This window comes from Sinohyriopsis cumingii, chromosome 13 (genome assembly GCF_028554795.1).
Source record: "Sinohyriopsis cumingii isolate HCF-2022 chromosome 13, ASM2855479v2, whole genome shotgun sequence".
NCBI lineage: Eukaryota > Metazoa > Mollusca > Bivalvia > Unionida > Unionidae > Sinohyriopsis > Sinohyriopsis cumingii.
In genome coordinates this window covers 9,754,066-9,770,556 of record NC_142973.1, presented here as the reverse complement: position 1 = coordinate 9,770,556, position 16,491 = coordinate 9,754,066, and the positions used below count along the sequence as shown (strand labels likewise).

The following is a 16,491-nucleotide window of genomic DNA, read 5'->3' as shown; positions in this document are numbered from 1 at the left end:
TGAGCATCTATTTTTATATCCTATGTAATGTTTGGCTCTTAACAGGCCCTAGTCATGTAGGCAAAATCTAACTAAAGATAATCTGTACAACTTGGACCAGCCATGAATGAAAAATTACAAAAATTAGATAAAATCGTGTACAAGGAGTTACAAAAATTATAGATATACATAACAATCCCTGTTTCACTGAGATGAAGATAACTGGCCAAGAATCCTTCAGTTTTAGAAATTACTATGCTCTCTCTGCTATATTCCCAAAAAATTTGGAATTCAAAATCAAGTGCTCATTGTTTCAAATAACCTTTGTTCTCATATGGCTATCATCTTCTTCCTTTTCAATTTAAATTGGTTTTGTGTCTTTCTATTGCTTAGTGTGTGTGTTATGGATTTTTAACGTAGCTTTAACGATGTTTCAGTCATATCACTACGATGTCTGCAGTGTGACAGTTTATAGTGATGCCTAGTACTGGGGCATCATGCCGCAGACATGTAGCATGATGTCCCACCCAGTCACATTATCCTGACACCAGGCCAACCAGTCCTAACACGAACCTCTTATCGCTGAGCGCCAAGCGAGGCAGCTGTTAGTACCATTTTTGTAAGTCTTTGGTATGACTCGGCCGGGGATCGAACCCACGACCTCCCGCATCCGAGGCGGACGCTCTAACCACTAGGCCACCGGAGCAGTTTCTATTGCTTAACAAGTGCTTTAAATAATAAACCTTACAGCATTACAATCTACATTCAGAAAACAAGAGTACCTTAAAGGAACTGATGCTGTACTGTCCAAAAATAATTCCCAGAAATTCAAAATAAGACCATTTCTTCTTTTTAAGTGCAGACCACTGAGGCAATAAGATTTTCAAATTAGCCATACTGGATGTAAGACTGGCACCATTTTCATTTAGCAATAAGATTTTCAAATTAGCCATACTGGATGTAAGACTGGCACCATTTTCATTTAGGACAATCTATACACAATAAGAAGACTTTTGGTGAAAACCCCATGATGACATTATTTTCATTCTGGGAGGAATAGCGATAAGATTTTCAAGATGGAAAATATTGTAACCATATTGCATATCAGATCAGCACAATTTATATTTAAGTTCAACTAAAAAAACAAAAAAATTCTGGTGAAAACCCATACTGATATGACAATCTGTTCAGGATTAGCACTGATACAAATTTTTAAAGATGGCTGCCATACTGTATATTAAATTAGCACCATTTTCATTTAGGACCATCTATACATCATAAAAAGTCTTTTAGTGAAAACCTCATGCTAATAGAATAATCTATTTGAGAAGAGTAGCAATACGATTTTCAAAATGGCCACTGTTTTGGCCATCTTTATATCAGAGTGGAATCAATTTCGTTTTGGACCAGCTAGATAAGTCCTCCTCTAGTGAAAACCTATATCAATAGGACTTTCCATTCAGGAAAAAAGTAGCAATACCACGCTTTCAAGACGGTTGCCATGGCATCTTCATAAGCAGCATTTTTCATTCATAACCAATCAGACATCATAAGAAATCTTTTAGCGAAATCCCTGTTGATATGAGTAGCCATTCAGCAGACGTAGTGATAAAATGTCTTCAAGTAGTGGACATACTTGATGTGCAAGTAGTGGACATACTTGATGTGCAAGAAGTGGACATACTTGATGTGCAAGCAGAACCAATTTCATGTAGGACCAAACAGACCATGGGATGAATGTGTGTGTAATGTTCCATGACAATCCTCCAAGTAGTTTAGGAGTTGTTCTTGATAATAAACTTGTGCTATTTGACACAGGGACATTGGAAAGCAAATGAAGGCCAACAGACCATCCCATAAACTCTTCTGGTCAGTCTATCACCAGCACAGCTAAAATATACCTTCTTTATATCTTTTACATGGCAATTGGTATAACTTACACAGTTCCTCCAAATATCCCAGAGTGGAGGTCTTTAGCTGCACACTCGACTTCCACAAAGAAGTAACAGATGCCCCTGTAATACATAATGCATTTAAGACACTATAACAACCATGCATATGGATTTTATGATCAATTAAATGCACACAGTACCTGGCAGGAATATAAAGACTTTACCACTTATAGGCAAAAAATGAATATAAAGAATGTCACTAAAGGATAAAATGTGAACTGGCATCATAATAACACTACCATGAATGGCACACACACATACAAACCAACATCAATGTATATAACTGAAATATATGGTTAGAAAGTTTTTCTTTTTCGAGTGAGTGACCTTGACATTTAAAAATTTTACCCTGAAATTAAAAGGCTTCTTCTGGACCATAAATGAGTGCCATCCACAAAATTTAAGCCAAGTCTGTAATGTAAAGATAGCTTTATTGTGCAGAAACTATTTATTCTTCTTTCATTCAGTGACCTCAACCTTTTATCTCCAAGTGTAACCCAAAGAATGGTAAATGAAGATGGAGGAGAAGTTAAGTCATTGAGCAGAAACCATTGTTCAGTCAGTTACCTGACCTTCTGAAATCAATAGGATTCTTCCTTACTCCAAGTGCAAGCTATTTGCCAAACTTGGCAGCTGAAGATGGTGGTGAAGTTATTATGCAGAAACTGTTTTCCTCCTTTCAGCCACAGTGACCTTTAAACTTTAAATCGATATGGTTCTTCCATATCCCAGGTGCAAAACATTGGACAACTAGTTATTGTGCAGAAACCACATTGGCAACAGATGGATAGATATTATCACAACATAATAGGCTCCACCTTTTGGTGAGAGTATAAAAATTATAAATGATCTCTCAAAACTATGGTCTTTCAAGTCAGGTTATACTGTACTTAAATATATAAATGTATATTTGTAAAACCAGTCCCAAGAAATACCTTACTTTGACAGACAATATTCCATAGCTGAAAGACCCTGATAGACTATGTACAAAAAAATCAAACTTGCATGACCACTGATGTGAGAGAACATAAGTAATTTATGTCCAGATTAAAAATGTAAAACTCCTTACTTCAGCTTAGTGACAACATGCTCTGAGACCATTTATATGCCAGCCAAAAAGGCACAGTATATAAATTAATGACGTCCAATGTTTATATATATATATATATATATATATATATATATATATATATATATATATATATAGAGAGAGAGAGAGAGAGAGAGAGAGAGGGACAGAGAGAGAAAATGCTTAATTAGCTTAATTACGCGAATTTAGATGCAATTTATTTTATCTGGGACGCAGAAAATCATCCATGCAGGAGTCCTCCATATGCACTTTTTTGTTGCAAACTTTTGCGACACAATAAATATGTTCCAATCACTATGAAAAATTAAACAATGCTTTTATTTAAGTTTGTTGCTGACTTCCTTTGATGAAAGGTCGTTGGCTAGCTTTGATGAAGGTACATGTGTTATTAAAGGTGCCGCTAAAGCCTCTCTCTGAAGGACCAAACCAATACCTGTTTGTTATTGTTGCGGCAACATCAAATAATTGTAGAACATTGAGACAGATTTTTTTTTATTTGCTTAGCATATATCGTTGCTTTAAAATTAATCAGTTTTCTATGAAGCTGCAGTAAAACTATTTTTTCTGGTACATTTAAAAAAGAAATTGCCATCACCTGGTTGACTGCAGTCATTTCCTGTTCTCACCTTCAGAATTGACTGATTGTAACTAGCTAGTTGCATGGCTATTTTCATTACATTACAGTATACAATACCAAGGCCAGACATCAGCATAAGTGGATAATGATATAACAATGCACTGTCAAGGTGGTTTGTAAGTATGAAATAAGGATTTGTTTATGTAACATTAGATTTCAGTGCATTTTTATATCCACGTTTGCAGCTTCCAGTCACGGTGCCTTTGAATTGCTCCATTCCAATCCCAAGACTGTATATACAGTTTTTATCAGCCAAAAATGTTGTCGCCAAAAATACTGCCATAGGGTATATTTTGTAAGCTAACAAGGAAAAAAACTGCAATTTGCTATACTGGAGAAGCCCAGTGTGATCCCTGTTATTGTGTTCATTTTCGATTGTAGTAATATAAATATTGCATGCAACCTTGAAATCAAGACATGTTGAGACTTAGACAAAATGCCGTTTGCAAATTTGGGTAAGTATTTTGGGGTTAAATGGAAAACTGATGAAGATTTTAATGAGATTCAGAACTGTGCTAAAGTTGCTAGAACTGATAGTTTTAATGGGACAGTAGCCAAGTGTAATAAAGCATGTGATGCCTGGCTTAGAGTTTGGAATAAAAACTTTCCTTGGATTTACAAATTTATTCTGATGGACAAAAAAAAGCTTTATGCCAGTGGTGTAAAAAATGTGGACATTAAACTCCATGGCAACTACTGGTTCTTATAATCTTCAAACTTCCACATTTTCTTGGCATGAGACATCATGAAACCACCTACTTTCTTGGTAGTCATAAAATCATTGAACTGCAGTGACAGAAGCCTGTACAACTCTGCTTCAAGAGTTCAGAAATGTATTTCCAGACTTTGCAGTCCTATCTGCAATTTTGTTGGTGTCACCAGTGATATCCATGAATGTGAGAGGTTTTATTGTGCAGACAAAATCAAAATGAAGGGAAGGTCCAAAATGAAGCATGAGACCTTAACACAACTGATGCGAGTCAAAGAAGGAAAATTTTGTGAAATGCGACATAGATGAAAATGAACTATATTGTAGTTAAGGAATACGATATCTGTACATGATATCAATTTTAATACATAATATTTTAAAGAATAAAAAATAATTACAAATAAATAAAACAAAGTTTTATATCTGTTTATTCCTGGCATTTTAATGGACATTTAGCCACTGCAACATGCTTCTGGGAAGGTACTGCAACATTTGCTGGTGGGACTCCTATTTTTACCATATTAGGAGTCCTCGACTCCTAGTTTTAAATCCCAGTGAGAACTATCTATATATATATATATATATATATATATATATATATATATATAGTGAAACCTGTTATTAGAGACCGTCACTTCTGACAACAAAAATGGTACCGCAAGACAGGCGGTCTCTCATAGCAGGTTTGTACAAAAAGTCCAGTTTCCAAGGTCCAGTTTCAGAACAATTTAAAGAAAAAAAACTACAATCACTGTAGATATATTATATTCTTTGTCAACAGTTCTTGCTAAAATATTGTATGCATTCACCTGAAAACAAAATCATATAGCAATAAAGGTATATTTCCATCATTATACATGAAATCACATTTACATTTGAAGATCACATATATTAGCATATGAAATCGTTTCTGATAAGTAATTTTCATATCCATTTCATGCATGCGTCACTCAATCTAACAACATTTAAAGTTTGCAACGCCATTTGGTAAGTGGCTATGCTTTGCCACCACCATGTTGGCCTCTTGTGATGCTAGACTGGTTTTTCATACCTTCCATGTAAGGAAAGATATAGATATTGAGCTGACTTTGAAAATAAAAGTCTACTAGACAAATCTAATCCACTGGGCATTTGGATTGACTCAGCATATAAGTTTATTGCAAGCAACCAAATGATCCATACTGCACCCTCCAAATATTCTGGTTAGAAGTCAATAAATTTAACTCACAATCAGTTTAGTTACGACTCAATTACGTGATTGTTTCAGGGATCAAGTGGTGGCAGAAAGTTCCCAATTATCATTTCTCCCAACTTTTTCCTGATTTCCCAGTAGTGTGAGAACCCTGTTATTCACCCCAAGGCAATACGGATTAACCCCAAAAACAATATACGCGACCACTGCGTCAATTTCGGCACTACAATGGCAATTCGTTACACGTACATTAGCCTGGTAGCCACATTCATTTTCTTTATATTCTTTTTATGTTTGTTTTTTATCAGAACAATCGTTACTAATCAAGTGGTCATTGTAACAACTGATTACATACAGGTCAATGGTGTCTATGTTCTCGTGATACGGTCATTCATAAAGATTCAGGGTCCTACTTGACGATAAGGCTGGGAAGCAGGCTAAGTGCGGGAATAACTAGTCTGGTTTCCCTGCTTTGCTCTCCCCTATACAAATAGCAGAGAACAGTGCAGTGAGCATTTGAAGCAGGGAACTAGACTAGGGAATAATCTACATGTATTTTAGTCTGGTTTACAATGGAAACTATAAAACAATTTAAGCATACCTAAAATATTTCAGATATCAGTAGCCAGCCTATATGTTTTTAAAAACAGTATGAGCAGTCGTTGTTACAGGGATTAAATAAAGGTCAGTGGAGTTTATCCTTGTTTCTGAAGTGCAGTCATTCATAGCAGTGTGGAAATTTATATTCTGTCAAGACTTCGTGGTTGCTGGTTGTGTTCAGCAGGTAGTCACTCACAACAGAGCGTTTATATAATAAAATCGATTTGCACATTACGATTGTGGTCAGAAATGACAGGCAGTTGCTCATAGCAGCAGTCACTTGTAACAGTTTTACTGAATATATATATATATATATATATATATATATATATATATATATATATATATATATATATATATAGAGAGAGAGAGAGAGAGAGAGAGAGAGAGAGAGAGAGAGAGAGAGAGAGAGAGATTTACTGCATAATTTCTTATTACATTAGTTTTGTATTAATAGACACCAGCTTATATTGGACTGGACAGAACGAGTCAGTCCCTCAACTGTCTGTTCTACACAAATTCTACTTTAAGTTTCTATGATGAAGTATGGTGTACAAAAACAAAAATGTTCTGAAGTCTCAAAGTGCAAAATCAAAAAGTTTAGATTCAAGCTTTACTTTAGAGTATATCAAACCTCAGTCCATATGTGATGCAGGGTTTTTTCTTGCCAAGCCAGTAGTTGTCGGATATGCAAACATAGTCTACACCCTGAAAAAAAATAAGTTAACAAAATTAGCAACAACTGTGAAACTGTTTAAAGTTCTTTTCCTAAAATGTATTTTTTTTGTTGCTAAAACTTTAATTATGAAAAATGTACTGCTACTATTACCCTGCATTTGTTTCTTGTATGTTAAGTCCATAGTCCAAGCTAATATTTCCTCCTCCAATTCAAAATTTGAGGCACAGAATTAAAAAGAACATGATCCCAGTCTGACTTTTTTGTCATAGCCAACATATGGAATATTCTTCAATCTTGTGACTTGGTCCAAGACTACATGATATCAGAGCAGGGTGGGATGAGGGATTGTTTACAACAGTAGCAGGTAAATATCACAAAATTAAAATAATTTTCACCACCCCAGAACTACATTTTAATTGCTGCAATACATTAGGTGCCACTACTGTACTGATGGATTTGCCAGTCAGAAGGGAGACTGATCATCTCACTAAAACTTGATACAATAAAAAAAGCACTTACCCTTGCAGTTGGCATGTTGGCTACAGTGAAATAGTACTTGGCTTCTGGCAAAATGGACTCTTCCTGAACTCAGGAGGAATATGGTGGGTTACATGTAAACAGACCTCTGTTTTAGCATGTATCAAATGAATGGAGTTGTATTTTATGTCAATATGAATTATGCTTAAATCATTCATGCATGGAACAAACTCTGTAATTTTAGCTACAATCTGAGATAATGACATGAAACTTCAATGAGAAACAGCTGCGGATATCATTCACGATGCTGTGAGGAACGAACTATAGTTGAGTCACCATCTTCAAATGAGGACACATTATGAGGACAATATACATCAACTAGTCATCATAGTACTAGAAAACGGTGACCTTCCGGACTTTAATGAGCTGATATTACAACCATCAACTAACAGCAGTAGCTAGCTCAAAAAGAAGAGCCAGAAATTTAAAGATCTCCTGTCCCAGACAAAGAAATTTCCTGTGGGTTGGTATTCTGAAGATCTATGAAGACAACTGTTACAATTCACTATAAATCCCAGTGAATGAAGACCACTGTTACAATTCACTATAAATCCCAGTGAATGAAGACCACTGTTACAATTCACTATAAATTCCAGTGAATGAAGACCAATTACAATTCACTATAAATTCCAGTGACTGAAGACCACTGTTACAATTCACTATAAATCCCAGTGAATGAAGACCACTGCTACAATTCACTATAAATCCCAGTGAATGAAGACCACTGTTAAAATTTACTATAAATCCCAGTGAATGAAGACCAGTTACAATTCGCTATAAATCCCAGTGAATGTCTCCATTCAAGAATATTTTTTTTTTATGAGCACTGTTTCCAGAGAAAATAATCACTTGAATAGAATAATCTGGACAATGTCAGGTACACCTGATAAATTGTAGGAGAATCCCAATAACCTAGATACAGACCCAAATAAACATTTTCTTCTATCAATAATGATCCTGATAATAAACCCATACACATAGAAAATATTTTAGCTATGTTTTAGTTGTTGACAGAATAAAATAAAAAATAAAGAAATCAACAGTTCAGGTTAAGTAGAAAATAAACTTGATTTTGCACAAGGTTATGTTCAACATACAATGTTACATTACAATAGCACATAATGAAATAAAAAAATTATAAAAAGAAACTGACTAACAAATTAAATATACGTAACACCACCCAATCCTCTTATGCTTTACACCTTCTCTATTGCATAATTCCTGTACACCTCTTCTCAAAGAGATACCAGTAAGGGATGGTGAAATGAAAAGAGGGTCCTTGAAAGAGACCTCCAAAAGTGAAGCCTTATTGTGGGAAGGCATCTACACATCATCCAAGAGGTCTGACCAAGGATTATTCTAGCATGTTGGGAAGAAGAAGATTTTGCAGCAGAGTGTGTGACTCCTTAGGGGTGAATGCCTAAATCCTTAGGGAAAGGGAAGTGATCTGTCAACTTACTCCCTGACACCAGCCATCTCAACAAAAGACTGATGGGTATGAAAAGATTTTAAAATAGGAATCGTTTTGGTTTGTTTCCCTATTTAAACCACATAGGAGAAGCTGTACACCTTCCAGAATAGGTAGATTTCTTCACAGTTTAGCCAGAAGGCCTGGTACTGTGGTCAGGGACCAATCCTGCGATTCCCTCAGACCCTGAAAGGCCAATGTTCAGATTAGCCCTCCGAATAGCATCCACAGGGGTGACCCAGAAAAGGCTTTTGCTGTGATCCAGCAAAACCTTGGATGTCTACAAGGCTGCATCCCTCCTGAAGTAAAGCAGCTCTGCAGAGATTGTCATAGATTTCAAAAGAACTCATCTTCATGTCTTGGCCACAGCTGCTAACCACCTCTTCAACAGATTAAAGGAGGCCACTTAAAAAAAGATTGGCACATGATGCTATGGTAACTAATGTTCAATGCCACAAGATTTTTGACAGGTGAATGGGCACAGGTCATAGCTGAAGCCCATAACTGGTAGGCACCTGAATCCAATGTGGGGACCTAAAAGGGTCAAGCAGGCCAATGGACCCTGTTGCTACTGAAACCTGGGGCTAAAAAGGAGAGGGGACAGGCTGCTGTCTCATCCCTTTGTGCCTTTAGACAATTTCTGCTTCAGCTCCCTTACCATCTGAGTGATGGAGAAAAAGCAAGTCCAACCTTTTCTGTACCACAAAAAGCCTCTCCATGCTATAGAAAATTCTAGCCTCTAAAGATCCTAACGGTATGGGACACAGATCTGGAGGCAGTAGGCAGTAAACATCAACCAACCTATAAAAAGTTCACATCTCTTCCTCATCCATCACCTGACCTTGTGGATGGGATGATGGTTAACCCAACTGATGAGAAGAACCATGTCTGACAGGTTCTTCCAATAAATTGTGTGTGCCCACAAAAAGTGACAACATGTCATCCTGTCTCCACTCTCGGGGTCAGGCAAAACTATTTACTTTCATCTAGCTTCTGGTAAAAGGGGAACTTCCTGACGTAAGGTTCATCATCCCACCTACACTACTAGGCAGAAATGAAACTAGCTCTTGGATCTTCTCTCATCCTTTCAAGAAAGGGACTGGTGACTCCTACTTGTTATCAGAGGAAATACCTTTTTCCTAGTCAGTAATGAGGCCTAAGAATACCCGAAAGGTCTGAGGCATGCCCTGTCAAAAAAATCCATGGAGCCATAGCAAAGTGATTCAAACTGACTCTCAAAATTCAAAGGCCATTCCCCATGAAGGGAAGCAGAGAGAAAGAGAGGAGGGGTAACATACTGTTCCATTCCTCTTGCTGTTTGATCATTACAATAATGGGCAAAACTCCATACCTGGTATGAAGACTGATGTCTGATGCCCTGCATATGTGAACAGGTGCTCATGTCCAGTGGTCCATGTTCGGTGACTAGGGCTTAGTGTTCTGAGAATGTTGACCCAACAATGAAAACAGAAGACAGGCACCTTACACCTGACCCCATGACTGGCTCCAAGAGCTCAGTGATTGGCACATAGTGCTAGGTGTTCTGGTGTCATGTGACAAACCTATTGGAAAGTCTCTGTCCAAGGAACCTGACTCTGACCTAACTTCCCTTTTGTTGGTCAGCGGGGCTCATTATTTTGGACTTGAGACCTCCCTACACTGGGAAGTATGGAAGATCCGTCCCTCACAGGCTTCCCCTTAGTGGAAGTGGGCAACTTCTTAATTCCAAACACCTCTCTCATTGAATCAAGCTACTTCCCTACACCAGGAAGTGCTACAGCAACCTTTATCACTGAGTCAAGTGACAAGTTCCATTAATGAGTTCAGCCACTTCTAGACATCACTGCAGGTAACTTCCATACAAAGGTAGATGTTTTTGCTGCTTCATAGGAATGGAGGGGATCTTCCTGAGAGGAGAAAGAGGCATGACCCTTCTTCCTGATCCAACATACCTGGTGACTTTCAACCAAGTCCCAGACCTTGTTGTGCAACAAAGAACAAATGGGTCAACCATCGATGCATACAGCATGTGTATGCATGGACGGTTGACCCATTTGTTGTAGACTAGTGGTCTGAGAGTCCACTGATGCCCTTTTTTGCCCACGTTTGCCAATACCTTCAACGTGTTCTTAAATGCTAAATGGAAAAAAATATACATAAAATGCATGAATGAACCAAAACAAATTAGTAGAAATACTTACCCCAACACCAATTACTATTAGAGGGATGAAATGCAAGAAGTACTGTTTTACTAGAGATTTACCAAAACCCTTACAATTAACAAAACTGACACAAAAATAAATCAAGGACTGGGAAAAGAATAATAAAAGCAGCAAAAAAATATATGATTGAAAGTAAAAATGCCTAAATAGATTAAGTGTTCAGTGCCCAACAGACACATGTATAAATGCACAAAGTCAGAGGAAAAGAAGGCAGATGTCAGAAGAGGACAAAGGTATCAGACTGGGATCATGTTGTTTATTCAAGATGTTCATTTACTGACTGGAGGAGTAAATAATGTCCTTGAACAAGGGATAAGTACCCGGAAAAGATATAACAATACATCAATAGCAGGTAATATATTACTATTAAAATATTAATATCTTGTCCTCAAGGCAAAAACTTAACAAGGATAAATAGATAATCAGATGGGAGGGCAGACAGACAGAGGTACCATCTACACATGTTATAGGGCAATGAAAATTTACCTTAAGGAATGTGTCCTTCTTAGCATGCACAAGATCGTCCAGACCTTCGGAGCCAGATTCCTCCATCCCCTCAAATATGAACTGAAACATGAACAAAAAAAACTGTATTCATTGAAAAACTAAAACAATACATATACATGAGATCTCAAACCGTTAATACTTCCTGGACATGACCAACAAATGAACTCAGATAACCATTTGCTAATTTGATTTGTCACACACCAAATATATGCATCGACAATTATCTCAAACAACTGTTCGGTCATTATGTTTTCGCAACTGTTTCAACACTCTATCACCGCATAGCACAAAACAGAAGTGTGAAAGTTTATGTCCTGGACTCGTCAAAATCCTATAATTGAACAATTATTTCAGGGTTTGTACAAGAGACATTACACCAGTCTCTTCTATCATGTGCTTTCCAGCCATACTGTGTGGCAGTGTGTCACAGACTTTTAGAACAAAATATGTAACGCCTACTTAACCCAAAAAATTGTTTTACTAGCAACAACAATTAAGTTTTATTATCATCCTCCAAGACACCTACATATCACGTAAAACTTGCCTGCTGGACTTGACTGTACAAACCCACCCATCAGTTAGGTTACATGGTTTGTGAGTTTTAACATCATTTGTCTGCATGTCATAGGCTATACATGGCTGCCTCTGGTGTAGGAATAATTGTGAAACCCCCAGGAAGACCCACCAACTCAAGGGAGGCTATGGACAAGTTTTCTCAAGTAAACAACAATGGCCAAGCCAAGACTCTAACCCATGTGAACACCAGTAAGAAGTCAGTAATCTGTAAAAGCAAGCACCTAAGCCTACTTGACTCCCAAATAAGTTATATATTTTTGAGTTAGTAAGTCTGCTTTTTGTTTGCTGTTTTTAAAAGCAGTACACTGCAATAAATGTTTATGGGAGAAATTTTACAACATGGTTTTATGAAATAAAAAAATATGCTTTTACAATAACAAATTTGTGAGAAAACAAGTGAAGGAAGGAAGGATAATACATTAATGAGATTGAAGCAACTGCAGATCCAGAACCAAAACTGACACATTTTCTGCTATAATTAGACATATCAATGTTTTCTTTCTGCATTAAAACTTTTTATACTGCCTTTAAAAAAAATTATATAAAATTTCACACAAAACTGGCTGCTATGTCGTTCTGTCTAAATTCTTTTCCCATAACCATGTATCCACAGATAACATATGGCATCCTGAAATAAAGTGCTTTCTTCTCTGTTTGGTATTTATAGGTGTCTGTATGTAATTACACTTTCATGTATATACCTTACAATTCTAAATAGAAACCCAGTGGCCTCATGCATTTAAATGAGTTAATTTTCAGCCAAACTAGTTCGTTCTCGTGCACTTCAGGCCCATTCCTTCAACTCAGTTCAACTATTTTTTTTTGGGATGGGCACATGGCTGAATGGAAATGAATACAGACACGTGAGAGGTAGCCAATGGGTACTGTTACTCGAGGTGAGGATTAAGTTCTAGCTTCAGGTAAATTAGAACTCTATAACCTGTTTGATTATATTTGTGTTGACCCTTATATATGTTTGACATGTCTGGTGGGTAACAATATTTTGACCAACTGCAAAATACTCCTGTTGGACATTTGGTGTTTAAGTGTATAAATCTTATTCTTTTCTTATAGTTAACTTCACAACTGTAAATTCAAATGGTTTCAACTCTTTCCTGTCCAAACATGCATGGACTGGCAAATCTTCATATGACAGGTGTCCAACCAAATTTCTGGCCTCATGCTTCCAACAACAAAGCAGATTATGGTATACACTGCTGTGCCCAAGCGACAAAATTCCCCATGCCAGCAAATAAACTGCCCCACTCACAAAAGTATTCCTGTTAACCGAGTCATCCCACTTCTTACTTCCTCACATTTTCATTATCAAATGTTTAGCCATGCTGCACTAGATCCTGACATATTCTACCCTAAAGGGCCTTGCCCTATTTTAATCACTTGCTACGCCTCTTTGACAAGGATAAGGGGCTTAATGTACAATGTATGGCATCTTTAAAAGTTGCTAGGTGGCAGGATCAAGGGATGACTCTTAAGATATCATAGTTCTAACTGACAGGCCACTTTTAGGTATCATAGTTCTTACAGACAGGCCACTTTTAGGTATCATAGTTCTTATAGACATACCACTTTTAGGTATCATAGTTCTTACAGACATGCCACTTTTAGGTAACATAGTTCTTACTGACAGGCCACTTTTAGGTATCATAGTTCTTACTGACAGGTCACTTTTAGATATCATAGGTTTACTGACAGGCCACTTTTAGATATCATAGTTCTTATTGACAGGCCACTTTTAGATAGCATAGTTCTTATTGACAGGCCACTTTTAGACAGCATAGTTTTAGTGACAGGCCACTTTTAGATATCATAGTTTTACTGACAGGCCACTTTTAGGTATCATAGTTTTACTGACAGGCCACTTTCAGGTATCATAGTTCTTATTGACAGACCACTTTTAGATAGCATAGTTTTAGTGACAAGCCACTTTTAGATATCATAGTTCTTACTGACAGGCTACTAGAGAAGCAAATCAATATGAATACATGTAACAGAACAGGTGTATTAATGTCTTTTGCCCCATATGTACAGCAAGAAACTAAGTAATTTAAGAAGAAGAAAAAAAATGAAACAACAGTCTGAGATATAACAGCCTCCTCAAATCTTTTAAAATGCCCATGCATAGAAATAGTATAAAATGGATAAAGTATCATCTAAGGTGTTCATGTATGAAGGAGTATTTATAATATAATTTATGCATACCAGTGTTCCCCTAAACACAGCAGATATAAGGTTTCAAACCTATCTTGAAGGCAGACAATACAAAGTTTCCATTTTTTAAAAAATTTCAAATAAAAAAAAAAGATAAAGTTCCACAAGGATCAGTTCTTGGACTATTACTCTTTCTGCTGTACGTCACCGATTTACAATATTACACTGACATATCCACCACTAACACGTTCACAGATGATATTATATTAAATAACATTGGATCAACAGGCCATGAGATTAGCACTAAATTAAAGAAAGATTTGGAAAAAATAAATAAATGGTGTGAGCACAATGGTATGAAGATAAATACAGCCAAATCAAAAGCCATGATCACATGTAGTTCAGCAAGAGTAATAGCTGAGGAATATGATTTCAAAGTAATGATAAAGGAATGGATATACAACAGTCTGAAAATGAAAAAGGAATATGATTTCAAAGTAATGATAAAGGAATGGATATATACAACAGTCTGAAAATGAAAAAGGAATATGATTTCAAAGTAATGATAAAGGAATGGATATACAACAGTCTGAAAATGAAAAAGAAACATGATTTCGAAGTAATGATAAAGGAATGGATATACAACAGTCTGAAAATGAAAAAGAAACATGATTTCGAAGTAATGATAAAGGAATGGATATACAACAGTCTGAAAATGAAAAAGGAACATGATTTCAAAGTAATGATAAAGGAATGGATATACAACAGTCTGAAAATGAAAAAGGAATATGATTTCAAAGTAATGATAAAGGAATGGATATACAACAGTCTGAAAATGAAAACTACTTGTCATTATGATAGACACTATCTTTAACTGGAAAATGCAAGTTGATAAGGTCATTAAAAAATTAACTCACTGGTTTTTCTCATGAACAGAATAAAATCTTATCTCCTTCAAGAACAGAGAAAGCTATTCTAAAATGCATATATCATGCCACACAAAAAAGACAGTAATTTACCTGCTAATGAAGGTTGCCATACTTGCTTACTTATCATTTATCTCCTTCCTGTACTCAGGAAATACAGTAAATGATGCTAAATTTGCAATAAACAACATCCGATTGAACATGCTGTATGTACAGCTAACAAACTGGGTAAGAAATAAACATGATGTTAGCAATAATTTACCACATCACTGCGCACAGCAAAAGACATAAAATTAACACTTTAAAACATGAAATATTCATAATTATTATAAGTATAAAGAAAGTCATTATCATGAGATTTCCCGAGGCAGGTGTGATATTTTTGGGGAAACATCACTCTTCTATTTTTATTCTCTTAGTTCCCTCTTTATTAATTATAAGAATTAATTAACTATTGCATATTCATTACAGGTTTTCTCATAATGTAGTTTGGATTACTGCTACAATTTCATTTAAATATTTTGGGATATCATCAAATATATCCATAGACAATAGACAGAGTTATACATGATTGCAACATTCTGGGAGGATGTTAAGATTTCAATACAACAACCTTATTCTCTACATTGTATTTTGGCAATGCACAATATGCAAACAAGGCCAATCATGTGATTATGCTTGTACAAATGCAAACATCTTCAAGTTGATGACCTTATTCAACAAAGTGGATGTGATTCAGCTTTCGATATGTAGGAGACATGTCTTTGGATAGGGGTAAAAGCGAAAGTGGATCTTTGATACAATTTCTACTGATTAATCGATTTCTTATTTTCAAAAACAATTAACATTGTTGAAAGAACTGGTTACTAGTTATGATCAAATACTTCAATTAAATAAAATTAGTTATAAACAACTAGCTGATGGTTCAAGGGTTCTCTTAGAACAGGAATAGAAAATACTGGGAGATTATGGCACCCAAGAGATTATGAGAAATGACACTACTTTTCAAGTGAGGCCTAAATGCATCTGTTGTACCATCTATACTTGCTAGTAAGTCTAGTCCAAATGCACACAACAAAGACCCTGATCAGTCATCACACAATGTTCCAGCAGATCACCATCTGTGTTGTTTGTTCTACTGCTTACCCCTAAATATATAAACCTAGATCTGTTGGTATATTATGGGATGTCAGCTATGGCTCTGTGCATTTTGCAGCTGTACTCAACCTTACAAATGAGTATATCTGG

The 16,491-nt window shown here is 36.2% G+C and overlaps 1 protein-coding gene across 3 annotated transcripts in view; it reads right to left on the bottom strand.

Moving 5' to 3' along the window:
* LOC149784928 (cytosolic non-specific dipeptidase-like) overlaps nt 1-16,491 on the bottom strand; it is a 91,603-nt gene that overhangs the window by 29,400 nt on the left and 45,712 nt on the right. For all 3 annotated transcript variants that reach the window (XR_016425334.1, XM_089978554.1, XM_089978553.1), the window contains exons 6-8: nt 11,552-11,632; nt 6,794-6,867; nt 1,920-1,994 (exon numbers count right to left, since the gene is read on the bottom strand). Coding sequence is in view for 2 of the 3 variants with exons in the window: in XM_089978554.1 (XP_089834680.1) it covers nt 1,920-1,994; nt 6,794-6,867; nt 11,552-11,632 (230 nt within the window). In the remaining variant the exon portion in view is untranslated. The remainder of the gene's footprint in view (nt 1-1,919; nt 1,995-6,793; nt 6,868-11,551; nt 11,633-16,491) is intronic.